We start from the raw sequence: 27,858 nt of genomic DNA, 5'->3' as shown, positions 1-27,858 counted from the left end.
AAGATTTAATACATCTGATTATTGTCTTAAAATTAATCACATCCTAGCTTATTTGGCTTACTGCATCTGAAAATGTTTAAATACTTTTACTGAAAAGAAATACAATAAGTCCCAGAGAAGAAACTGATCTTCCACTACTTTAAATTTGCTGATTTTTCAATATAAGATCAGGATATAGAAGCCACTTGTCTTTCTACCACTTGCAATGAACAATATGAAATGAAATTCAAAGCACATTTCTATTTACAATGGTATCAAAAATAAAATACTTATGAGTTAATTTAACAAAAAAATCACAAAATCCATATCTGAAAAACACAAAATATTTTTGGAATTAATTAAATAAGATCTAAATAAATGGGAAAATATCCCCTGATCATGGTACAGAACACTAAATATTATTACAATGGCAATACTCTCCAAATTGATCTACAGATATAATGCAGTATCTATCAGAAACACAACAGATTGCTTTGTAGAAATGTACAAACTGATTTAAAAATGCATACATATGGAATTACAAGGAACTCAGATTAGTTAAACTTACAAAAAGATAAAGGGAGAGATTTTTATTTCAAAGATTATTTCCCAGTTCTCTATTCCAAAGCTTACTATTCCAAAGCTTACCACAAAGCAATGATAATGAAGATACTGTGAGACTGCCATGGGGATGTACATACAGCTGAACAGAGTAGAATGGAGAGTCCAGAAACAAAACCAAGCATCTTTAGTCAACGAATTTTTGACAAGGGTTTCAAGGACATTCAATGGGAAAAAAAGAATAGCCTTTTCTGCAAATGCTGCTGGGATAACTAAAGAATCACATGTAAAAGAACAGAGTTAGAATTTTGTCTCACACCATGTACAAAAACTGACAGCAAATGAATCAGAAAAAGTAAGTGTGAAATCTAAAACCACAAAATTCCTAGAAGAAAACATAGGAGTAAATCTTTTTTAAAAAAAATTTGTTTATTTATTTTTATCTGTGCTGGGTGTTCTTTGCTGCACAGGCTTTCCTCTAGTTGTGGTGTGCTGGCTTCTCATTGCAGTGCCTTTTCTTCTTGAGGAGCACAGGCTCTAGGGCACATGGGCTCTTGAGCACAGGCTCCATCCATAGTTGTTGCGCATGGGCTTAGTTGCTCCACAGCATGTGTGATCTTCTCGGATCAGGGATTGAACCTGTGTCTCCTGCATTGGCAGGTGGATTCTTTACCAGTGAGCCACTGGGGAGCCCCTAGGAGTAAATCTTGATGATCTTGGGTTTTGCAAAGAATTTGTCAATATGTCAACAAAAGCAGGAGCAAGAACATATATAATAGACATGAAGGATTTTATAAAAATGAGGCTTTTCTGCTTCAAAAGGTGTCACCCAGAAAGTGAAAACTGCACCCACAGAATAGAGGGAACTATTTGCAAATCATATATCTGATAAGAGACTTGTGTCCTTAATATGTAAGGAACACTTGAAACTCAGTAATAAAAAGACAAACAGCTCAATTTTTAAAACTGGGCAAATGAGCTAAATAGACATTTTTCTAAGGAACATATAAAAATGGGCAATGGGATGCTCAACATCCTTAGTCATTGGGGAAATTTAAATCAAAACCATAATGTGATACCACTTGAAATGCACTTCAAACGTAGCTGGTATGAAAAAGTCAGGTAACACAAAACATTAGTGAGGATATGGAGAAACTGGAACTCTCATTCACTTCTGGTGGGAATATAAAATGGTGCAGTCACTTTGTAAAAACAGCCTGCAAGTTACTGAAATGAATAAATAGAGTTACCATACAATCCAGCAATTCCACTCTAGGTTTAAGAAATGAAAACATATTCACACAAAAATTATAGATTAAATTTTGTGGCAGCATTATTCATAATAGCCCAAAGTGGAAATAGTCCAATTGTCCATCCACTGACTGACAGATAAACAAACTGAGGTATAACCACACTACAGACTATTATTCAGAAACAAAAACAAATGTTTTACTGATATATCCTACAACATGAATCAACATTAAAACATTATGCTTAGTGAAAGAAGCCAGTCAAAAAAGGTCACATGTTATGAAGTTTCACGACCCAGCAATCCCGCTGCTGGGCATACACACTGAAGAAACCAGAATTGAAAGAGACATGTGTACCCCAATGTTCATCAAAGCACTGTTTACAATAGCTTGGACATGGAAGCCACCTAGAGGTCCTTCGGCAGATGAATGGATAAGAAAGTTGTGGTACATATACACAATGGAATATTACTCAGCTATTAAAAAGAATGCATTTGAGTCAGTTTTAATGAGGTGGATGAAACCAGAGCCTATTATACAGAGTGAAGTAAGACAGAAATAAAAACACCAATACAGTATATTAATACATATATATGGAATTTAGAAAGGTGGTAACAACAACACTATATGCGATACAGCAAAAGAGACAGAGATATAAAGAAAAGACTTTTGGACTCTGTGGGAGAAGGCGAGGGTGGGATAATTTGAGAGAATAGCACTGAAACATGTATATTACCATATGTAAGATAGATGAGCAGTCTAAGTTTGGATCATGAAACAGGGCACTCAAAGTCGGTGCACTGGGACTACCCAGAGGGATGAGATGGGCAGGGAGGTGCGAGGCGGGTTCAGGCTGGGGGAGACACATGTACACCTGTGGCTGATTCATGTCAGTGTATGGCAAAAACCACCACAATATTGTAAAGTAATTTGCCTCCAATTAAAATAATTAATTAAAAAAATCCAAAATAGGGAAATCTATAAAGTAGTTTCCTAGTTGCTTAAGGCTTAAGGGGTAGGAGTAATGGGGTGACAGAGGGCTCAAGGGTTAGGTGTTTCTTCTTGAAATGATGAAAGACTTCTAAAATTGTCTATGATGGTGGTTGCACAAATCTGTGAATATACTAAAGACAAATGAATTGTACAGTTTGGGTGAATTGTATGATATGTGAATTGTATGATATGTGAAATCTCAGAAAGAATCTGCTTGTGATTCAGGAGACCCGGGTTTGATCCCTGGGTTGGGAAGATCCCCTGGAGAAGGGAATGACAATCCACACCAGTATTTTTGTCTGCTTGCTGACATGTTGCAGTCGTACTGAGGGGCCCATGTGGACATCACTCATTGCTGTGTGTCCACCTTGCTCCTGGTGGGATGAAAGATGTATATCAAAACTGTTCTCAGCAATTCCCATACTTCTCTGAGTAAACATCCTGGGGTTTTCTCTTCTTGGAAATGAAATACCTTGATCATTGTAATCTGATTTGGGAATAATACATAATTTCTCCAAATGCCAGAACAAAGTCCTAGGAAAATATCATGACTAATGAAGCAGACTCACCAACTTTTATAATCTAGAATGAAGTATCGCACAGCTCTAAAAATGTTGGAAGACCTCACTATAGTTTACTTTCTGGGATATGAGAGATTGGGAGGATCCACAGCCCAGGAGAAAGCAAGTATATTGGAAAGGACTTGGGTTGAGGATCTGATCTATGATGTTAGTTTGAGCTATGCCTTTGTCATGCTGGGTCATCTGAGGACATTCACTTAACATCTTGAACCCTTATCTCCCATTAATACTCTAGAGGCGTAATAAAATATACCTTGAATATTTGGTGTTGTAGTTCAGAGCTCAAAGATTATTTTCCTACTTGAAAGAAGAATTAGAAAAATGAAACATAGGTCTGAAAAAAATGTACAGAATGTAACCTGGAGAGACAGAATGATGGAAAGTACCAAAAGAGAGTAGATGAGAGTTAAAAGGGAGGTGGTGTCTAAATCTAATAGTCATTTAATTAGAGTTCAAGAAAGAGAAGAATAGAGAAGTATTTGAAGGGATCACAATTGGGAAACATCCAAAAGTAATAAAAGACATCAAATTGTCATAAACACATTAATAAGAGAGAAAAACTTTAAGGAAAATATACTGTAGAGAAGGTAAACATTCCATAGTTATAAAAGGTTTTATTTTATAAGAATAACTAATAAAGGAATTCTAAATTTATGCACCACTTATCGTAGGAGTCAAAATACATGCAGCAAAAATTGACAGAAGTAAATGGAGAAATAAACAGTTACAGTGAGGTATTTAACAGCTCACTGAATTACAAGTAAAACAGACAAAAAAAATCAGTTAGATGGGGAAGTTTTGAACAACATGAGTGACAAAATTAATTCAGAGTAGAACACTGCACATAACAACTGTGGCTGGAACATTCCAGAATACTCTTGGCTATAAATCAAGCCTCAAGAAACTTCAACGAGAATAATACAATCTACCCTGAATGGTTCATGTGAGGATTCAAAGGTAAAAGTGGTTTCTCTGCCCCTCCCTTATCCAATTATGAATCCCAAGATTTCCAACACTCTCCACCCCAGTGACCTCCCCTCTCTCCAAATATTTATCCTGAGAGGTATCAAAGGCAAACAAGGCTTTGGACACAGACTGAGCAACTGAACAACAACACATAGGAAGAGAGTCCAGCGTGAACTGAACTTGTAAATTGTCCAGTGTGAAATGAACTTGAATCCCTGAAAAGAAGGATGGAGACATTTTTACAGATGGGAGTATGCTAAGGGAAAGGCGCTGGGGGATGTTTGGATGGGGGTGGGGTGGGTGGTTAGTTCCTATGATGCAACTACTTGGTTTGTTAATTAGCACTTATGTGGGGCTTCCCTGGTGGCTCAGATGGTAAAGAATCTGCCTGCAATGTGGGAGACCTGAGTTCGATGCTCGGGTTGGGACGATCCCCTGGAGAAGGGAATGACTACCACTCCAGTATTCTTGCCCGGAGAATTCCATGGCTGGAGGAACCTGTCAGTCCATGGGGTCGCAAGAGTCAGACACAACTGTGCCAGTTAAGACTTTCACTTACCTGGAAGAAAGACAATCTTCTCTTGTATTCTGACAGGAAGCAGTGGTGTAAATTGAAACACGGTGCTCACTGAAGTTAGGCCCTTATCCTCCCACAGGGACTGGGAACAAGAGGGAAGGTTATCTCCCTGAATTTTTGCACTTCACATACATGACTCTCAGGTCCTTGAGGCAATGTTTTTTATCTCAAATCGAAGAGAAAGGATTATAACTGCAAGCTATCTAACTTCTCTAAGAGTGAGTACTAGGGACAATCTGTCTATTATCAAGTTTTAGATGGAATAAAAAGCAAATTCTATTCCCAGAAACGTGGCTGCGAGGAGCTACCCCACGTCGGAGGTCAGGGGCGGCGGCAAAGAGTGCCAGGCTGCTACAGTGCAGGAGCTGCCAAGAGGAGCTAACCCACGCCCAAAGTTAGGGGCGGCGGCTGGGAGGAGCAACCCCAGGTCCAAGGAGCGGTGGCTGCACAGTTGCAGGAGGGCCAAGAGGAGATACTTCACGTTCAAGGTCAGGAGGGGCGGTGGTGAGGAGATACCCCACGTCCAAGGTAAGAGAAACTCAAGTAAGATGGTAGGTGTTGCAAGAGGGCATCAGAGGGCAGACACACTGAAACCATAACACAGAAAGCTAGTCAATCTAATCACATGGACCACAGCCTTGTCTAACGCAATGAAACTAAGCCATGCCATGTGGGGCCACCCAAGACAGGCAGGTCATGGTGGAGAGGTCTGACAGAATGTGGTCCACTGGAGAAGGGAATGGCAAACCACTTCAGTATTGTTGCCTTGAGAACCTCATAAACAGTATGAAAAGGCAAAATGATAGGATACTGAAAGGGGTACTCCCTGGGTCAGTACGTGCCCAATATGCTACTGGAGATCAGTGGAGAAATAACTCCAGAAAGAATGAAGGGATGGAGCCAAAGCAAAAACAATATCCCATTGTGGATGTGACTGGTGATAGAAGCAAGGTCCGATGCTGTAAAGAGCAAGTCCCAATTGCACAGGGACCTGGAACGTTAGGTCCATGAATCAAGGCAAATTGGAAGTAGTCAAACAGGAGATGGCAAGAGGGAACGTCGACATTCTAGGAATCAGCGAACTAAAATGGACTGGAATGGGTGAATTTAACTCAGATGACCATTATATCTACTACTGGGGGCAGAAATCCCTCAGAAGAAATGGAGTAACCATCATGGTCAACAAAAGAGTCCGAAATGCAGTACTTGGATGCAATCTCAAAAACGACAGAATGATCTCTGTTCGTTTCCAAGGCAAACCATTCAATATCACAGTAATCCAAGTCTATGCCCCAACCGGTAACACTGAAGAAGCTGAAGTCGAACAGTTCTATGAAGACCTACAAGACCTTTTAGAACTAACACCCAAAAAAGATGTCCTTTTCGTTATAGGGGACTGGAATGCAAAAGTAGGAAGTCAAGAAACACCTGGAGTAACAGGCAAATTTGGCCTTGGAATACAGAATGAAGTAGGGCAAAGACTAATAGAGTTTTGCCAAGAGAACGCACTGGTCATAGCAAACACCCTCTTCCAACAACACAAGAGAAGACTCTACACATGGACATCACCAGATGGTCAACACTGAAATCAGATTGATTATATTCTTTGCAGCCAAAGATAGAGAAGCTCTATACAGTCAGCAAAAACAAGACCGGGAGCTGACTGTGGCTCAGATCATGAACTCCTTATTGCCAAATTCAGACTGAAATTGAAGAAAGTAGGGAAAATCAGTAGACCATTCAAGTATGACCTAAATCAAATCCCTTATGATTATACAGTGGAAATGAGAAATAGATTTAAGGGCCTAGATCTGATAGAGTGCCTGATGAACTATGGACAGAGGTTCACGACATGGGACAGGAGACAGGGATCAAGACCATCTCCATGGAAAAGAAACGCAAAAAAGCAAAATGGCTGTCTGGGGAGGTCTTGCAAATAGCTGTGAAAAGAAGAGAAGTGAAAAGCAAAGGAGCAAAGGAAAGATATAAGCATCTGAATGCAAAGTTCCAAAGAATAGCAAGGAGAGATAAGAAAGCCATCCTCAGCGATCAATGCAAAGAAATAGAGGAAAACAACAGAATGGGAAAGACTAGAGATCTCTTCAGGAAAATTAGAGATACCAAGGGAACATTTCATGCAAAGACGGGTTCGATAAAGGACAGAAATGGTATGGACCTAACAGAAGCAGAAGATATTAAGAAGAGATGGCAAGAATACATAGAAGAACTGTACAAAAAAGATCTTCACGACCCAGATAATCACGATGGTGTGATCACTGACCTAGAGCCAGACATTCTGGAATGTGAAGTCAAGTGGGCCTTAGAAAGCATCACTACGAACAAAGCAAGTGGAGGTGATGGAATTTCAGTTGAGCTCTTTCAAATCCTGAAAGGTGATGCTGTGAAAGTGCTGCACTCAATATGCCAGCAAATTTGGAAAACTCAGCAGTGGCCACAGGACTGGAAAAGGTCAGTGTTCATTCCAATCCCAAAGAACGGCAATGCCAAAGAATGCTCAAACTACCACAGAATTGCACTCATCTCACATGCTAGTAAAGTAATGCTCCAAATTCTCCAAGCCAGGCTTCAGCAATATGTGAACTGTGAACTTCCTGTTCAAGCTGGTTTTAGAAAAGGCAGAGGAACCAGAGACCAAATTGTCAACATCTGCTGGATCATTGAAAAAGCAAGAGAGTTCCAGAAAAACATCTATTTCTGCTTTATTGACTATGCCAAAGCCTTTGACTGTGTGGATCACAATAAACTGTGGAAAATTCTTCAAGACATGGGAATACCAGACCACCTGATCTGCCTCTTGAGAAACCTGTATGCAGGTCAGGAAGCACCAGTTAGAACTGGACATGGAACAACAGACTGGTTCCAAATAGGACAAGGAGTACGTCAAGGCTGTATATTGTCAGCCTGCTTATTTAACTTATATGCAGAGTACATCATGAGAAACGCTGGGCTGGAAGAAGCACAAGCTGGAATCAAGATTGCAGGGAGAAATATCAATAACCTCAGATATGCAGATGACACCACCCTTATGGCAGAAAGTGAAGAGGAACTAAAAAGCCTCTTGATGAAAGTGAAAGAGGAGAGTGAAAAAGTTGGCTTAAAGCTCAACATTCAGAAAACGAAGATCATGGCATCCAGTTCCATCACTTCATGGGAAATAGATGTGGAAACAGTGGAAACACTGTCAGACTTTATTTTTCTGGGCTCCAAAATCACTGCAGATGGTGACTGAAGCCATGAAATTAAAAGATGCTTACTCCTTGGAAGGAAAGTTATGACCAACCTAGAGAGCATATTCAAAACAGAGACATTCCTTTGCCAACAAAGGTCCATCTATTCAAGGCTGTGGTTTTTCCTGTGGTCATGTATGGATGTGAGAGTTGGACTGTGAAGAAGGCTGAGCGCCGAAGAATTGATGCTTTTGAACTGTGATGCTGGAGAAGACTCTTGAGAGTCCCTTGGACTGCAAGGAGATCCAACCACTCCATTCTGAAGGAGATCAGCCCTGGGATTTCTTTGGAAGGACTGATGCTAAAGCTGAAACTCCAGTACTTTGGCCACCTCATGCGAAGAGTTGACTCATTGGAAAAAACTCTGATGCTGGGAGGGATTGGGGGAAGGAGGAGAGGGGGACGACAGAGGATGAGATGGCTGGATGGCATCACTGACTCAATGGACGTGAGTCTGAGTGAATTCCGGGAGTTGGTGATGGACAGGGAGGCCTGTCGTGCTGCGATTCATGGGGTCGCAAAGAGTCAGACACGACTGACTGACTGAACTGAACTGAACTGATGCAATATTGCTCTTTACAGCATCAGACCTTGCTTCCATCACCAGTCACATCCACACCTGCGTGTTGTTTTTGGTTGTTGGTGTTGCTTTGGCTCCATCCCTTCATTCTTTCTGGGCTTATTTCTCCACTGATCCCCAGTGTCATATTGGGGACCTACCAACCTGGGGAGTTCATTTTTCAGTGTTCTTTTTGCCTTTTCATACTGTTCATGGGGTTCTCAAGACAAGAATACTGAAGTGTTTTGCCATTCCCTTCTCCAGTGGACCACATGCTGTCAGAATGTGGTTCTGCAGGTTCACCTATGTAAATAGTCATATCCTCTGTCTTAATGCTCAGCCAGGGCTTTGGGCAGACCCTGGCGGGCCCATCCCAGGGCCTCACTAAACCATCCAATCAGTAGTAGCGAGTGGGTAATAGCAACCGCTTCTCTACTGATTAGTAAAAGTATTCTTTGGTCAAGCATATTAGCATAAAGTCTATAATATTTACTTCTAATACTTTTCCTTCTTTTGGTAGTACAGAAATTGTTTAAACTTATTCATTGATTATTTGGCAAGGGGTGTTGAGGACTGTGCTGCTTGCCTTGCAGGGTCTTAGTTCACCAACCAGAGACTGAACCTAGCCCAGGGAAGGGAAAACGCTGAGTCCTAACCATTGGACAACCAGGGGAGTTCTCATTGATTTTTAAGCATAAAAATGATACAACTTAAGAATAACCGAGTGCTTATTTGGTTTAAAGAAGACACCATAGAAAATGCCTCGGACTTAATTCTCTTTGTGGGATTTCCCTGGCTGTTCAGTGGTTAAGACTCTGTACTTCCAATGCAGCAGGTCCTGGGTTGGATTCCTGGTTGGGGAACTAAGATCCCACATGCTGCAGGATGGGTCCAAAAAAATAAAAATAAAAAAACAAAAAGACACTAGTTTCTTAATTCTGTTCTTGTTAAGTCCCTTCTCTCCTCAGAGGTCACTCCTTTCCAGTGATTCTGCCTGGACCTTACACACTACCATTTCCGACAGCTCTGTATCCAGGCCTGCAGCAGGATCTCATCTTCCTCATTTTCTTCAGCACCAAGTAGGTGGGTTGTGTACATTGGAGGCATGGTACGGGTATCATCAAAGGAATTAAAAACTAGCTACATGACTCTGAAAAAGCTTTCAACTATGCTAAAATTTATTTTAAAAAATTAAAGTGAAGTTAAGAAGATCTTGTCTATCCATCCAAAAAAATCTCCTACAAAGAATGGTGAGTTATTTAAAAAAAATATTGAGGACATGCTTTATAAGCAAATTTTCAGCATACAAATTAAAAAGGGTGTTAGATTCCCAAAAACCTACATGCAGGAAACAAATTGATAAAAAAGTACTCAGCTGCAAACATGTAGTATCGTGTAGAAAAAAATGGAAGGATGATTCTGAGTATAGAATCTTTGATGTGAAGTATAGACCTTCAGGGGCAAAGGCCAGAATCTCCAGAAACAGAAGATGATTTCCAGGCCTTGTACCCTGGTGGAGTTTACCTGGTTGGATTTCAAGATTGCTTGGAGCCAATAACTCTTTTCTTTATTTTCTCCCATTTGGAGTGGGAATGTCTGTAACTATTATCCTATAACTATCCCGCTACTGTAATTTGGGAAGAGGTTAACTTTTTCACTAGTTTACAGACCCACTGATGGAGAAAATTTTTCCACAGGGAGAATCATACCATTTCTCACATATTTGATTAAATGATTTACAGGTGAGATTCTGGACTTGATATGTAATACGTTGACACTTTGGGGAATATTGGGATGAAATGAATGTGTTTTGCATGAAGGATGGATATGAACCTTTGACGGGGTCAGAAGACAGACTGTTGTCTGCTGAACAATGCCCTCTAAGGATATCCATGCCCTAGTGCCTGAAATCTGTGAATGTTATTTGATTTGGCAAAAGGGACTTTGCAGATGTGATTAAGTTAAGGATCTTGTGACTATCTTGAAAGCAAAAAGTGAAAGTGCTATTCACTCAGTCCTGTCCGACTCTTTGTGATCCCATAGAGTATATCCCGCCAGGCTCCTCTGACCATGGAACTCTCCAGGAAAGAATACGGAACTGGGTAGCCATTCCCTTCTCCAGGGGATCTTCCCGACCCGGGGATCAAACCCAGGTCTCCTGCATTGTAGGTAGAATCTTTACCATCTGAGCCACCAGGAGACTAGCTTGGTGAGCCCAAATTGTAATAATATATCCTTATGAAGAGGAAAGGAGAAGGACATTTGACACAGACGAAGGAGGGCGGTATTATGACTGAAGCAAGTTGCTATGTTGCTGGTTTGGATGATGGACGAATGTATCACAAGGCAAGGACTATAAGAATGCAACTCTAGATGTAGAAAAGGCAACTTAAGTAATCTCCCCTAGTGAAAGCCTGCCAAATGGACAGTGGCCTTGCTAAAACCTTGGTTTGGACCCAGTAATGTTGATTTTGTACTTGACCTCTGGGGCTAAAACAGAATGAATGTGTATTATTTTAAGCCACTAGGTTCATGTTAATTTGTTATAGCTGCTGTAAGAAAATAACCCAGGGACCTTTCAAGATAATCTAGTACAGTGGCTTCAAACAATCCTCAGAAGAACTTCTTTCAGCTCTGCTTCACCTCAAGCTAAAGAAAAAGCCCAGAAGTGTGTAAAGATGTTCCCTTAACTCACTCGACCTGAGAATATAAACAAAACACCAAACAGGTTCCAACTCCCATCAGCGCTTCTTGTTCCACACTGCACTGTGCATGTGTGCTCAGCTGTGTCCACCTCTTTGTGACCCCATGGACGGTAGCCCACCAGGCTCCTCTATCCATGGAATTTTCTAGGCAAGCATCCTGCACTAGAGCTGGAAACATAGACGGGAAATAAACAATGGAGGGATAAATAAAGTCATATTTATAGAAAGTTTAAAAGAGTGACTGGCTTGTACGTGATCATAACATTATAATGTGTACTTCATTTGCAGAGAGTATCTCTGGAAGGATACACAGAAATGTAAAAACAGCAATGTCTTCTGGGTAGAATGAGACACGAGCATGGGAGAGAAATTGACTTTTTACCATATTTCATCATGTGCACATACTATCAATCCAGGCGGCTCAATGGTAATGTATCCGCTTGTGAATACATGTCCCATCCTACAGCTGAACCAAACTTCTTTTTGTCACATATCGAAGTTGAGAACACTTCATTTTTCTTGAGAGAGATGATGTGAGTATTCACGGGTGGGACAGCCACCATGTTTCTGTTTTTTATCTTCTCTGGTTGAGTGAGTTAAAGGGAATATCTTTGCACATTTCTGGGCTTTTTCTTTAGCTTGAGTTGAAGCAGAGCTGATACACATACAATATGTGTGTTTGTGTATACATATATATTTCCCCTTAAATGGTGAGCAGGATTGAATAGAGCCATCTTTCCCTGTTTAAGATTAGGATTTCTATCTCCTCCATGTGGAGATATAAAACTAACTCAGAATCTCAAAGAAATCAATTATACCAAATTTCGATTGTAAAGGATAAGTCAAAATTCCATTTCAGTCTAATGTCTATATCCAACAACTACCTAGTCATCTCCACAGGGATCCCTTCAGAGTACATTTTTATATAAGACAATCAGGACTCTAAAATTAAGATTTTTTAAAAACAATGCGTTAATATTGGCAAATCAGATCAGAAAATTCAGTTAGAATTCACAGCCTGTTTATTAATTGCAAATTAACCAGCTTTGGTTTCTTTCCTGAGGATAAGTTACAAGACTAGAATCTTTGAATGATCTATTCCCCAGCTTCCCTCTGTGCCTTGCTCAGTCGCTCAGTCATGCCCAACTCTTTGCAACCCCAAGGACTGTAGCTTGCTAAGCTCCTTCCTCTGTGTGCCTTATATTCAGACAATAAATGTATCACCCTATTCACCTAGCTGTAGCAACCACCTGGGATCCATCTTCTAGAAAAATTACCCTTGGACTAATGGAACTCAGATCCCATCTGTTATTATTCTTGGATTAAGTAAATTATACTCAGCTCTTGCCATTCCCTGATGTGGTGAGGACACCCCTCATCCAGTTATAATATCCCACAGGTGAATTTTTGTTTTCTCCTGTCCGTTTTAAATAAGTCCAAAACGAAACTGATGTTGCTCCTAATTTCCTAGATTGCTGGTGGTCTGTTGTAGGTGGCCTGAGAATGATAGGGTGAATCTCTGCAATTGAAGAAAACAAGCCCAGATCTATGTGGATCTAGGACATCTGTCATTTGTGATGCCAAATGAGTTGACAATCACAATCTAGCAGTTAGAGGCTCAGACTGCAAGTGGGAAGAAACACCGTGGCTATCCCACTCTTGAATACCTTCATTATTTCTCTCAAGAAGAAAGAAGTGTTCTAAGCCTAGAAATATCACAATAAAAGATAGATTTAGCTATAGACTGGAACCAGAGATGAACGTGAAACAAGTGTCTGTGGCCTAAGTGCTTGCATTTGGTGTTGGTTTGAGAGAGTTTAAAACTGACTCCCAGGATCACTAGAGAGAGAAAGAGAGAGAGAGAGAGCGCCCATTGAGGCTGAGAACGGTCCTCAACTGAATGTTCACTGGCAGACAATATTGATTCACTCCCCAGTTTTCATACTGCTTCATGCCCCACACCAGAACAGGATGTGAGGGCTCTTACTATTACTGCAGCCTTAAAAGTATAGGGAGAATGTGATACTGGAAATAGGATTCTGTCTTCCCCTGATTTGTAACTCAGCGTCTTCCCAACCTCTAGAAGCCCTTATACTTCCAGAACTCATAGTTTGAAAAAATTCCACAGAAAGTTTTCACAGCCCTCAAGGAAATGATTTTCCATTGGAGGAAACAATGCTAGCAGCCGACGCCCTGATGCCTGCTCAAGCCAGCATCCTGAAGAATGATCAGCCAGTGAAGGAGAACTGAGGGATCACTGGTTCTCAGATAATAGGGGATAAGGGCACAAAACCTGCGTTCAGTTGCAACACAGAAGGAACTGAGGTTTTCTTGCAGCACAGAAGTTTATTATGAAGGGGGCTGGGCCAGTTTGTATTTACATGCTGGAATCCTGCAGCCTTGAGTCCAGGTTGAAGTGAGGAAGAGGCTACTCTGCTGGGCACAGGTGATGTCATCCCAGGAACATACTTAGCCCTCTCTCCTGGGTCCCTGTTGCCAGACTGTGGTCTGGAACTATCAGATAGACTCCACTTCTGTTTCTTGGGCCTGAGCTGGAGGGATGATATCTTTAAGGATTTCATCGTAATAGGGGCTAAATACCTGCTGATTGTGACGCATCAGATTGAAAAACTTCCAGCCCAGTTTTGTCAACTCTCCCTTGATGAGAATAAGGCCAACAGGGAAGTCTAGCAGAGACTCCTGCATCCCACGAACCAAACAGCCTTTGAGAAACAAGTGGATCCGCTGATCTGTGTGCAAGAAAAAAGTTAAAAGGGAAAGATCAAAGAGATTTCAGAAGAAATTCACAATGCCCTTGCACTCCCTGTTCGCCAACGTTTAAATTAACACATTTTCACTGACCTACTCACTCATTCAGGTAAAACATGTTAATGAGATTTTCTTTTCTTTTCTTTTGGAAGAAGGAATGCTATAAAGCTTCTAAAAGCAATGCATTATTGAAAGATGTCGAGCCAGTAAGTTTCTGGCTGTTTATAATGTTATGGGGTGCTAAGTGAGCTCCCGACGTGTGTGACCTAACAAGAGGATCCTAGACATTGTATGTGAAATTCTAAGGGCACACATTGCAGCCAGTGTACCAACTCTGGGTCCATACAACCATATCAGACTTTGTCAAGATGTAAAAATTAGAAGCAAGGTGGTCGAGCTCACTGCTTCCATTCTTGCAGGGAATATATCCTTCAGCCTAAATTAGCATCAGTTCCTTAGAGGGAAGTAGGGACCATCATGGTAACTTAAAGCATGGGCTAGAGAAAGGGTTTCCCATCACAGGTCTTGGGTTATAGTTAGAGAATGACCAGGAATCACTCAGCACTAGCACCTGCAAGTTACACATCCTAGCTGACCTTAAAACCATATGTTCACTCTTCAAACTGAAAGAGTTTGTCCAATTTGTTTGGACAAATTTATTTCAATTGATTTCAATTCTGCACATTATATATAAGGAAACTAAAGCCAAAGGACTTTCCCAACAATCATTCCATTTCTGAACGTCTTCACAACTGACTTCCAAGCTTCAGTCCACCTTGTTACCTTCCACATTCTTGCTACCCCTTCCCTTGCCACCCCTTCCCAGCCCCACCACCACAGGAGGACTCTTACCAATGATGTTACGAACACGGTTCTCTTTCTTGGCGATGTTCTGAAGTTGGCCTCTAAGAGAGGCTTTCTTTTCACTACTCAGGGCAGTTAGGCCCATGTCTTTGAGGCGTTCATGGATTTTCTGAGACACTTGTTCACTCACACTCACCATAGCTTCTTCAGGCCTAGATGATGAAGGACAGAAAGCAGAGTGGCCTTGGCATAGGGGCAAAGCTCAGAGAGTCCAACACCAGAAGCCAGGCCCACTTACAAAAGAATTCCAGCTCTCCACCACTAACAGAGGACCCAGCATTTCAAATCATTTCATTGTTACCCTCAAGATGTCAACTATTTCACACACATTAATTCGTACATATTAACTAATTCATACTATTCTCCACTTTAAATGAAACAAATTGGACAAGGGTTCAGTTCCATTCTTGGATCTACTCAGTATTCTTTAGTCCCATAAACTTTATTCAAATTCTGTTTTAAGATTTCTTAAGCATTTTCCATAGTTGTCTTCCCTACTTCGCCAGTTAACTTGTAAATATATTGAGATCTGAACTTCCAGTTCTTCTTTTTACTTCAGCTGGGGTGCCCTGCATGAAGCAAATTATGGATACATATTGACCAAGGGATCAACTTCTGGATATACACACATAAATCCAGTGTCACTTATTTAAGTATATAATGACTCATTTTTAGCAAACACAGTACTGAATCATTCATAGCAAACTAGTTTCCACACTCACCTCCTTGGAAATATGTTTTGTTTCCATCACAAACTTTAATACAATTTATCAAAAGACACCAATGACCTTTGAAGATGATGCCCAAGGTCTTTTGTGTGGTTTATGATAAAGAATAAGGCAGTAATACATTAACTGCCTAAGTTCCAAAACCAATAAACTATTTTCAACTCTCAGAAAGATCTAGGAAATTTGTTGTTGCTCATGTTGCATAGTCGCTAAGTCATGTCTGACTCTTTTGCAACCCCATGGACTGTAGCCTGCCAGGCTCATCTATCCATGGAATTCTCCAGGCAAAAACACTAGACTGGGTTGCCATTTCTTACTCCAGGGGATCTTCCTGACCCAAGGTTCAAATCTGGGTCTCCTGCATTGGCAGGCAGATTCTTTACCACTGAGTCACCAGGAAAGCCTCTATGAAGTTTACCTGGAGTTAAATTCGTCTGTCAGGGCCTTGGTTATGTGTTTCAGTTTATTCACAAATTCAGTCGAACTGAATAAAGCACTACCAGAGAAACTTCTGGCCACTAGCAAGACTGAGGCCAGAATGCCCAACTGCTTCAACTGGGACTCCATGTCTTGCAGCCGGATTTTATCCATTAGCAGAGTCTGGTGAGACAGGGAAAAGCAAGCTGTCCGAAAAGTGTTTTAGTAAAGGTATCAAATACAAAACAAAAAGGCAATGTTCTTATATATGTTCCTACCTCGGGAAACTCTTTACTGTCAAGATCCCAGAGAAGAAGGTTCAGGTAACCCTGGTATAGCACCATTGTGGAACTGGGAAGTTGTGGATTGTCCACTGCCCAATTTGAAGATGAATGGGCCATGCTGGAGGAGCTGGGAGAGTCAGGAGAACTTGAAGGTGGTGTAGTGAGGTCTAGAGCTGTTTTGGTTAGCCATTTTGTGGTGCAATCAAGGAGATCTATGACATAGAAGGGAATATGTAAATATCTTCTAACACCAAGGCTTGAAAAGTAAGGTTTGAGGATATATTCTTCCTCAATAAATAAGTGATTTTGTACATCTTTTCTCGTAGAGCAATGTTCCTTCTTCCTACCCCATGCCTTCGCCCGTCCAATAGGGAGAAGCTATCTATTAAAAAAAAAAACAACAACAACAACAAAAAAACAGAAAGTACCCTATCACTATAAGAAATAAGACCCAAAGTCAAATCTCCCCCTCTCCTGTCCTTAAATTTTGAACATACTGGGTTGCTTGTTGAGGAGTTCCTGGAATTTAGTTCGTTCATACTGGATAGAGTGTTCCTTCAGGTAGGGTCGGAGGCTCTGTATAGTATAGTTCACCATGTCCATTTTCATCAGGCCCAGAACATGGAAGATGCCCCTGTCAATGGAGGAAAAATCAAATGCTTACACTCTGAAAGGTAATCTAGTGGAGTGAGGTGGAACTGAAGCCAAGAGTCCTAAAATCACAGTATCATAGAGTAAAAAATGGCCTTAAAAACCACAGTCCTACTTCAATTTGCAAATACAGACATTGCAGCCAGGGACCCAAGGCCACAGAGTGAGTTGTTATCAGAGCTAGGAACAGATACATCTTCTGATCTTTTAGTTACCAGCCTAGAGTTCTTTCCACTGTAGGTACTCCACCTCAGAAAAACGATTAAAATTCTAACTCCCTGTGGGTAGTCGGGATGATGGTGGTTGAATTTCTAACTCATTTGGCTTATTACTTTACCTCTGGTTCTTGGTTCTTCTATCTGTGAAACAGGGATCATTCTCATTCTTGTTCCCCCACAGGGTTTGAGTTAGGGTACATAAGAAATTATCTGCGAAAGTGCTGTTTGAAATATCCCAAAGAAACAGTTACTGTACTCTAGTGTCTAGACAAGAATATTGGAGTGGGTTGCCATTTCCTTCTCCACAGGATCATCCCGACCCAGGCATCGAACCCTCTTCTCTTGCATCTCCTACACTGGCAGCGGGATTCTTTACCACTAGTGTCACCTGGGAAGCCAGTGTCTTAACAGCATCATTTCTCAGAAAGTGTCCGAATGATCTGGAGATCATCAAAAGGGTTCTGAGAATCCATCCTTTGAAAATAAAAGCCAATAAACCACAGAGGAACAGCAGAGATATTAGTTCGTTCTTCAGTATAGAAGAGCTAGGCAAGCCAGGGGCTATAACCCAGTATCTGGCCCACAGTTTTCTGGTACAGTGTCTAAGACAGGATACTACATCTAGTGTTCAGGAACAGTACATCTAGTTTCTCACCTCAGTAACTGTACAGGATCTGTTATGCTCTCTAGTTTTCGCACTGCTTCATCTCGGACTGGTGCACACAGCAGGGTCATCAAATTAAGAATGTAGTTGGGGAGATGAGGGACATCCAGGGCCCCATGCTCTGCTTCCTGCTTGAGGAGATCTATGTCCAGAGCTTCTTCAATCTCATCTCTTAGGCTGTTCTGGCGTGGTAATAGCAGTGATAGCAATATCTGCCCAGAAAAGAAAATCAATGGAGCCAAATTATTTAGAACTCCAAACACTCTTTGATGAACAATCTCCTTAAGGCAAAGGCATGCCAGCCTATGTCTATTGGGCCTCCAGAAACTAGGTTTCCCAACTGCATATACAGAATATTATTTCTCTCTGTTTAGGAGCCAGTTATAATTTAAGGCTTCATTGGGATTAGTAGTAATAGTAGTGCTGTACTATTTTCTTGGCAGAATGAGATAAAGATAGGAAGAAAAATACCTGTGACAAAAACAATTGCAGGATATAAAAAATATAAAACACATACCATCACAAGGTAATGGGATATTCTTTTTATAAAACTTTTTAGTTTGTATTCGGGTAGCCAATTACCAATGTGATAGTTTCAGGAGAACAGTGAAGGGACTCAGCCATACATATACATGCATCCATTCTTCCCCTAACTCCCCTCACATTCAGGTAGCCACATAATATTGAGCAGAATTCCATGTGCTACAGCAGGTCCTTGGTTATCCATTTTAAATATAGCCTTGTGGGGGTGAGATAGTCTTAATAAAGGATAAGGACATCATTAGATTGTTTGACCACAAAGGGAAAAGATGAAATAGGCAGAGAAACCTTTAAGTGTCACTCGAAATAATCTTTTCACTCTAAAGTATAAGTTTCTTGTTGGCAAAGGCTCTCTTATGTATCTACGTGCTTCTGAAACACAGAAAACATAATGGGAGTTAAGCAAAAATCTGTTTAATTGAATGACATGCTGTGTTGTTACAGCAAGATCTCAACTTTCAAGCTTCATCTCATACAAATAAAATGGAAGTTTCTCCATATTATCTGTTCAAGTAGTGGAACATATGTAGAAATGAAACTTGTGCATGCATGCATGCTAAGTCATGTCCGACTCTTTGCTACCCTATGAACTGTAGCCCACCAGCCTCCTCTGTCCATGGGATTCTCCAGGCAAGAATACTGGAGTGGGTTGCCATGCCCTCCTCCAGGGCATATTCCCCACCCAGGGATCAAACTCGAGACTCTTACGTCTCCTGCATTGGCAGGTGGGCTCTTTACCACTAGCATCACTTGGGAAGCCCCAAAATAATTCCTATTTATCAACAATTAAAAGGTCTGGGATTTAAAAAAAAAAAAAAAAAGAGGACTTTCCTGTGGTCCAGTATTTAAGAATTCGCCTTGCAATACAGGGGACATGGGTTTGATCCCTGCTCAGAGAAACAAAGATCCCACATGCTGCAGGGCAACTAAGCCCACAAGATGCAAGTGCTGAGTCTGTGCATCACAACTAGAGAGAAGCCCATGCACCACAATGAAAGATACCCCATGCCACAACTAAGATTTAATATCCACAAATGGGAAGTTGGTTCCTCACCTCCTTAATTTCTTTTAGGAGTTCAAGTGCAGAAGTGAAGTCAGCTGGAGTACTTGATAGCTGGACTTTCAGATGGTCCCCAAAAGCCTTGTACATTGTCTCCATCATCCTGCGTTCCAGACTATAAGACGGTTAAATGAGCAACTTGCTCTTTACCCAGAGAGTTGATAAAGGATCCTAATCTCCTAAATCCCAAACATCATTTAAGATCATGAAAGACCATTATGTTGATAGGGAAGGAGCTATGTTTAGACTTTAGCAAAGTTGAATACACTGAGTTTAGTCTCAGATGCAAAGGCACTGATCAATTTCTCTCAGAAGGATTCCTCATGGTTCCAGAAAAGCTCTCCTTCTAGTAAGAAGAACCAAGAAGTTGCATTTGAGGCCCTGAGTTCTAGCCTTGGTTCTTCATCTGACTTAAATGTATGCCTTGGTTTTAATACCTGTAGACTTATACCTTTGAACTAGATGATCTTTTCCCTTCAGCCTTAAAATCCAAAAAAGGATTTTCCTTCTTGATAACACTTGAAAATCTTATGTGCACCTCCCACTCATTATCTTCCCTTCTCAAACCTGTGTCTTTTCAAACAAATCATAAAGTTTACATTTTTCCCATTAAAACTAGAATAGTAATGCATGCTTTTGTTGAAAATTTTACAAGCAATACAGAGGTAAATGAAAAAAGTCAAAGTTCCTTCCCCAACACACCAATCCCATTTGTGAGATGTCACCAACTGTTATTTATCTAATGCATAACAATTACTTCTTTTCATCCTTTTAATGCACTTGGTCCCCAAATTACAGAGATTTTGATTCCTAAATATGTCTGGAATCCATCTCCTCCTGCCATCATTTCCTACCTGGACTATTGCAATAGTCTAGTAAGGAGAAGGCAATGGCAACCCACTCCAGTACTCTTGCCTGGAAAATCCCATGGATGCAGGAGCCTGGAAGGCTGCAGTCCATGGGGTCGCTAAGAGTCAGACACGACTGAGTGGCTTCACTTTCACTTTTCGTTTTCATGCACTGGAGAAGGAAATGGCAACCCACTCCAGTGTTCTTGCCTGGAGAATCCCAGGGACGGGAGAGCCTGGTGGGCTGCCATCTATGGAGTCGCACAGATTTGGACACAACTGAAGCAACTTAGCAGCAGCAGCAGTAAAGGTATTCTGGCCCCCAATCAAAGTCTTACTGCAACAATGCCACATATTCTTGCTTAGACCAATGATATTTCTAAGAAAAAAAATCTGATCATAATGACATGATCATTTCCCTCAGCCACCTGGGAGAAGGCGATGGCAACCCACTCCTGTGTTCTTGCCTGGAGAATCCCAGGGACGGGGGAGCCTGGTGGGCTGCCCTCTATGGGGTCACACAGAGTTGGACACGACTGAAGAGACTTAGCAGCAGAACCTCCCTATCACCAGGAAGATTTTCTTGTTGTCATTGTTGTTTAGTAGTTAAGTTGTGTCCGAGTTCTTTGTGACCCCATGGACTATAGCCCTCCAGACCCTTCTATCCCTGGGATTTCCCAGGCAAGACTACTGGAGTGGGTTGCCATTTCCTCCTTCAGGGGGTCCTCTTGACCCAGGGATTGAACCTGGGTCTCCTGGATTGGCAGGTGGATTCTTTACTGCTGAGCCACCAGAGGAACACCAAAGTTGTTTAGTTGCTAAGTAGTGTCCTCATCTTTTTTTGTGACCCCATGGACTACAGCATGCAAGGCTTCTCTGACATTCTCTATCTCCTGGAGTTTGTTCATTGAGTCAGTGGTATTATCTAAACATCTCATCCTCTGCTGCCCCCTTCTTTTTTTTGCCTTCAATCTTTTCCAGCATCAGTGTCTTCTCCAATGAGTAGGCTCTTCATATCAGGTGGCCAAGTTACTGGAGCATCAGCCCTTCCAATGAATATTCAGGGTTGATTTCCATTAGGATTGACAGATTTGATCTCCTGCCAGTCCAAGGGACTCTCAAGAGCGTTCTCCAGAACCACAATTCGAAAGCATCAGTTCCTTGGCACTCAGCCTTCTCTGTGTTCCACTTCTCACATCCGTACATGACTACTGGAAAAACCATGATTTTGACTGTATGGACCTTGGTTGGCAGAGTGATGTCTCTGCTTTTTAATATGCTGTCTAGGTTTGTCATAGCTTTCCTTCCAAGGGCAAGCATCTTTTACTTTCATGGCTTCAGTCACAGTCTGCAGTGATTTTGGAACCCTAGAAAATTAAATGTGTCACTGCTTCCGCTTTTTTCCCTTCTATTTACCATGAAGTGATGGGACTGGATGCCATGATCTTAGTTTTTCAAATGTTCAGTTTCAAGCCAGCTTTTTCACTCTCCTCTTTCACCTTCATCAAGAGGTTCTTTAGTTCCTCTTCCCTTTCTGTCTTTAGAGTGGTGTCATCTGTATATTGGAGGTTGTGGATATTTCTCCCAGCAATCTTGATTCCAGGTTGTGACTCATCCAGCACAGCATATCTCATGATGTGTTCTACATAAAAGTTAAATAAACAAGGTGAAAATATACAGCCTTGACATACTGCTCTCCCAATTTGGAACTAGTCAGTTGTTTCATGTCCAGTTCTAACTTTGACTCACAAAGGTCCAGTTCTAACCTTCTGATCATGTGAAATGAGTGCAGCTGTTTGGTAGTTGGAACATTCTTTGCCATTGCCCTTCTTTGAGATCGGAATGAAAACTGACCTTTTCCAGACCTGTAGCCACTGCTGAGTTTTCCAAATTTGCTGGCATATTGACTGCAGCACTTTAATAGCATCATCTTTTAGGATCTGAAATAGCTCAGCTGGAATTCCATCACCTCCACTAGCTTTGTTCATACTAATGCTTCCTAAGGCCCACTTGAATTCACACTCCAGGATATCTGGCTCTAATTGAGTGACCACATCATTGTGGTTTTCCAGATAATAAGACTTTTTTTTGCATAGTTTTTCTGTGCATTCTTGCCACCTCTTCTTAATGTCTTTTGCTTCTGTTAGATCTCTACTGTTCCTGTCCTTTATTGTGGCCATCCTTACATGAAATGTTCCCTTGATACCTTCAATTTTCTTTAAGAGATCGCTAGTCTTTCCCATTCTATTGTTTTCCTCTATTTCTTTGCATTATTCACTTAAGAAGACCTTCTTGTCTCTTCTTGCTATTCTCTGGAACTCTGCATTCAGTTGGGTATATCTTTCCCTTTCTCCCTTGGCTTTCTCTTCTTTCTTCAGCATTTGTAAAGTCTCCCCAGACAACCATTTTGCCATCTTGCATTTTTTTCTTTGGGGTGGTTTTGGTCCCTGTCTCCTATACAATTTTATGAACCCTAGACCACCTGAAAAGCACCTATTCATATCTAAAAACTCAACTCAACATTACCTCATCAGGAAGGTTTCCCAAACCCTCTTCGGCAGCTAAGCAGGAATAAGGAACTCCATATACTCGATGTGAGAGAACTTATCACTGCACAGGAACTATATACTATTTGACTATCTCACCTACAGAAGCTTCGTAATGGCAAAGCCAGCATCATACTCATCTATATGTCTCCAACATTTAACATTCAGCCTTCCACCTAGGACATGCTCAATAAATGTTTGTAGAATAAATATCTGACAATGAGATTTCTCTTAGGAATCCATAACTCTAATCAGTATCACTTTATAAGTCCAAAGATAAAAGCAGTCATTGATTACCTATAGATAATAGATAACCCTCAATTGTATTTCAGTAACTTCTCTGGTATACTTGCATTACTACACTAGAATAAGGCTGTTAATAACAAAACAATGAAGATTTATTTCTAAACAGTGAGTTGGCCAAAAAGTTCCTTTGGTTTTTAAATAAAAATACACATTTCTCATTTTCATCAACAACTTTATTGAACAACGTATTCTCCATTTTGTTCCACTACCTCTTCCATTTTCCAGACAATTTTATAATTTAATCTTCCCCAAATTTTTTATCTTTTTGAGCAAAGAACTAATCCAGGTTCCTTTTAAGTCTTTCAGGGCATTGAAACTTTTTCCATTCAAAGAATTTTGTAAAGACTGAAATACGTGGACATCTGAAGGTGCAATGTCTGGCGAATACACAGATGCATCAGAACTTTCTAGTCAAATTGTAACAGTTCTTGCCTGGTCATCAAAGAAACATGCAGTCTTGCACTATTCAGATGGAAGACGATGTGTTTTCTGTTGACTAATTTTGGATGCTTTTTGTTAAGTGTTGCTTTCAATTGGTCTAATTGGGAGCAGTACTTGTGATTAATTGTTTGGTTTTCTGGAAGGAGCTCATAATAGAGGACTCCTTTCCAATCCCACCATATATACAACATCACCTTCTTTGGATGCAGACCAGCCTTTGGTGTGGTTGGTGGTAGTTCATTTCAATTGCCCCATGATTTCTTCTAATCCACATTATTGTACAGTATCCACTTTTCATCATCTGTCACAATTTGTTTTAAAAATGGAACTTTTCTACCTTTCTTGAAAAAATAAACCATAATATGCCAAAATGTTGCTTTTTTCCTCCCATCTTCAATATTAAAATTGCTACACAAAAATTCAGCAATGTTGATAAGTTTTTTTTAAATGCATGCTGATATGACAGCTGTCAAAATACAACCTAATAAAATTGAAGTGAAATTAAAGTCAACTAAATGCTACTAGAGCCACCTTACAGGAAAAACTGAACAAACTGGCCAGTTCAAGAGTATTATTCCCTCTGCTTCATTTCCCCACCCCTCATCACCACCACAATCCCTCAGCCACTTTAACAGATCTTCACTCTCCTTGTTTCCCTTTCTCCGCACCCCTGCCAGCAAAAAAATAAATCTAACTGAGGCTCCAGGGACAGTGAAGGCAGTGTTGGCAAACTAAGGGAAAAAAGTAAGAAGTGTAAAGAGCAAGAGACACTGACAGAGCAAGGTGCTTAAGTGATGGAATACCTGAAGTGGCAAAATAGAAGCCCCTTTTAAAGCTGGGAAATTAGAATGTTATATGAAATATTGAGTCAAACAAAGAAATTTACTCATTTAACTATTAACAAACTGCTACAAGTATTTATGGAGAAGGAAATGGCAACCCACTCCAGTGTTCTTGCCTGGAGAATCCCAGGGACGGAGGAGCCTGGAGGGGTGCCATCTATCGGGTCGCACAGAGTCGGACACGACTGAAGCGACTTAGCAGCAGCAGAAGTATTCAAATCATACTCCCTGAATGATTCATGTATGTATTGCAATATCAATACAATTAATAAGAACCAGGATAAAGTGTGATTTTAGAGGGGCAGTGTTTATTAATGGGTTTTGATCTTGGTTCACAGAATTTTTGTTAAGCCGATTATGAAGCAGAAATATTCCCTGAAAGCTCTTATCCCATGAAGAGTTGGCAATATCACTATTAGAAAAGAAATAATTTCATTTGTACTTGATCAATCTATAGATAGTTAAGAGAATAACTGCTAGTAGCTACTTTCTCCAAAGCTGTCTAAGAAGATGTGGAATTCACTGTGTTTCACTGTTAAATGAGGTACCAAAATGAAAGTTCTGACAATAATTTCATTAATTTATTCCCTGCTTAGATAAAATTTTTCTGCTTTCAGTCTGTAAAACTAATAATTACACAGATTACTCCTCTGTTTTGTTTGTTGGTACCATTTAAGACATACTAAAACATTAACTGTATTAATAAAAGTGCTTCAAACCTGATCCAAAGTCATTTGTGCTGTGTACATATGCCAGGAGGAATGAAATGGAAAAAATAGAGTTGATACCTGTTGGGAGGTAATACACCGTCTTCCATGTAAAAATCTGGATTTACCACGATTTCATGAGCAATGCTAAGCTTAGAAATTTGGTTAACTCTCTCTATCAGATCCGTGACAGAAAGTACTTCAGGTCGGCTTGCTGGAAAAAGGCATAGAGATCAGTAAGCAGGGAACCCACACAAATAGAATTGCTTTTCATCAGAGATCCACTCAGCCAAATAACTTCCTCAAATTTAGATTTATCAAACAGATCTTGAACAGATTCACTCGATCATTACAGTATTTGAGGTTTTCTGAACTCTTTGCTGTTCAACAGCTCTAGCGACTTGCAGAGAAGTCAGATATGAGGAGAAGTTACCTTATGAAACACAAAAAGTAAAACTTATTTCAAAAACTTTTGCCTAAACTGTCAAAACAATACATGAAATATAGCAAAGAAAAAGTGAATAAGTTGTGGTTTATAAAATAAACTTTTAGCTAGAATTTACTTTTTATACTTACTGTTTTATCTACAGATAAAAAAAAATATTTTTTATCTGCCATTGGTTGAAACTTCAGGTGCAGAGAGCCAACTATATGATGAACTTTAGAAAGTGGTTCCTAAATCCTTTTTCTACCTCTGATGAGAGAGGAAGAGACATAAAATGACAGTCTCCTTACAGATAACACCATAAGTACTAGTATATGGTTCTAAAGCTGAACCATTCTTAAAACATTGTTTCAAAATCTTGGGACTCCACAGACCAATAAAATTTCACACACAAAAAATGAGTGACAGTAATATGCCAATTTTAATTTTTCCACATATGGGTGTTGTGACAAAAACCCCACCTTACCATAATCCAAATAATTATTCTGTGAAAAAAAATTATATTTTAACATCTCAAAAGGCAAAAAAGAAAATAGAACTCAGCAATCTTTAAGTTGCATCAATTTAACTTTACTTTTAAAACCTATGATATTTTTGCTTTACTTACGTCAAGATTGGTAAGAACTTTATCACACACTCTCATAGGAATTTAGGAACAACTTTCTGAGTTCATTATACAGTTGGTTCTCTGCACCTGAAGTTTCAACCCATGGCAGATAAAAAATATATATATATTTTTAAATTTCAGAAAATTCCAAATGGCAAAACTTGAATTTGCTCCATGCTGGTAACTATTTACATATAATTTATATTGAATTTGGTATTATAAGTAATCTAGAGATGATTTATATTATACAGGAAGATATAAGTAGGTTATATGCAAATACTACACCATTTTACATAAGGGACTTGTGCACTATGGATTTTGGTATCCTGAGGGACGAGGTGAGGAAGAGTCCTGGAACCAATCTCTTGTGGATACAGAGTGATTGTTGTACAGACTACTTAGTTACAGAGAGATAATAGTAAGCACACACAGTAGTTACGATTATTACTTGGTATATAAAATAAAACTATTTTCTCTCTCACTTTCAACACTGTTCCATAATTTGTTCAAAAAGAACTACTTATAACCAAAAATATAAGACTCATCTAAGAACCCTAAAACTTCACCAAGGAGATGGTCTACTGCAAATTTACTTCTCATTTAAAAATTTTTCAACAGAAGTTAGTATCATCAATCCATATCTCCTTTCCACTCTAACTAAAAAGCTACATATGTTGAAATATATAATTTATTCAATACGTTAAGTCATTTATTTGAGAGACACTATGAATTAATAATTGTTCCACTCCGTTTACTAGCAGTGACCCTAAATGGCCACTAGAAAAACATACATGACTCAACTTAACAATATTGTGGCTTCCAACTATTTTTCTCATTTTTGTCTTCAAGAGTTTAGATCAAGTCACTACATTTGGACAGATCTTCAGATTTATGTTTGGTTGAATTTACTGGCGATTTTCATAAGAGAATTGCAATTTGAGTTCCTATGAGATTGGACTAGTCAAACAAAAGTCTCAAATAAATGCCTACCACAAGGTGCAGAAGAGACCTCATGCTTCTATGCATCTGTTATTATAGATCTAAAACATTACCTTGAGCAGTGATAATTCTTATGTCAACAAAGTGTTTTGGGAGTGGACAGAACACACTTTCAGCACTAGGTAATTAGGATTCTCTCAAATCCATTCTAGGTTTATCATTTACAATCTAAAAAATCAAAAGATAAGAATGCCACCAATTTCCCATGTTTTGAACTAACTCAGACACACTCAAGTCTTGTCAAACACAAGTCATTATGTTTTGTTGGCCTCTTTCTCTAGAGTTAAAATATATTTTAATTTCACTTGACAATCAGGGACCTAGGTCCAATAGGTAAAGATTAGAGGGGGAAAAAGACAAGAAAAAGAATAATATGAAAGAGGAGTTAGCAGAAGGATGAGGAGTGAAAAACATAAGGTTGTGAGAGCCTTCTATGCTCCTTAAAGGCACTTAAACCACATTCCAACTATTCCTTAAACCTAGCTGCTATCGAAAACCTGGTA

At 40.0% G+C, this 27,858-nt stretch overlaps 1 protein-coding gene and 1 long non-coding RNA gene across 2 annotated transcripts in view; both read right to left on the bottom strand.

Moving 5' to 3' along the window:
- LOC129640389 (uncharacterized) overlaps positions 1-5,132 on the bottom strand; it is a 33,788-nt gene extending 28,656 nt beyond the window's left edge. Inside the window, exon 1 of the long non-coding RNA XR_008708778.1 lies at positions 4,890-5,132. This is a non-coding gene — a long non-coding RNA (uncharacterized LOC129640389). The remainder of the gene's footprint in view (positions 1-4,889) is intronic.
- Positions 5,133-13,745: 8,613 nt separating this feature from the next.
- Positions 13,746-25,513, bottom strand: LOC129640387 (T-complex protein 11 X-linked protein 2-like). The gene is made up of 8 exons (XM_055565678.1): positions 25,386-25,513; positions 19,609-19,729; positions 18,006-18,226; positions 16,979-17,115; positions 16,476-16,693; positions 16,199-16,380; positions 15,041-15,204; positions 13,746-14,169 (listed from the first exon to the last, which is right to left on the bottom strand). The coding sequence occupies exons 1-8, from the start codon at positions 25,412-25,414 to the stop codon at positions 13,937-13,939; spliced, it is 1,305 nt and encodes a 434-aa protein (XP_055421653.1). The 5' UTR covers positions 25,415-25,513; the 3' UTR covers positions 13,746-13,936.
- Between the last annotated feature and the right edge of the window lie 2,345 nt (positions 25,514-27,858).

The sequence above is a fragment of the Bubalus kerabau genome, chromosome X, assembly GCF_029407905.1.
Source record: "Bubalus kerabau isolate K-KA32 ecotype Philippines breed swamp buffalo chromosome X, PCC_UOA_SB_1v2, whole genome shotgun sequence".
Taxonomy (NCBI): Eukaryota; Metazoa; Chordata; class Mammalia; order Artiodactyla; family Bovidae; genus Bubalus; species Bubalus kerabau.
Note: the sequence above shows the minus strand (reverse complement) of the source record. Positions and strands in the feature narration are given on the sequence as shown.

Coding starts and splice junctions, on each gene's coding strand:
- LOC129640387 (XM_055565678.1), bottom strand. CDS start 25,414: ATGGAAGACGGTGTATTACCTCCCAACAG. Junction 18,227..19,608: donor TCCTAAAAGAAATTAAGGAG/GTGAGGAACCAA, acceptor TTTTCTGGGCAG/ATATTGCTATCACTGCTATT. Junction 16,694..16,978: donor ACTCCTCAACAAGCAACCCA/GTATGTTCAAAA, acceptor TCTATGTCATAG/ATCTCCTTGATTGCACCACA.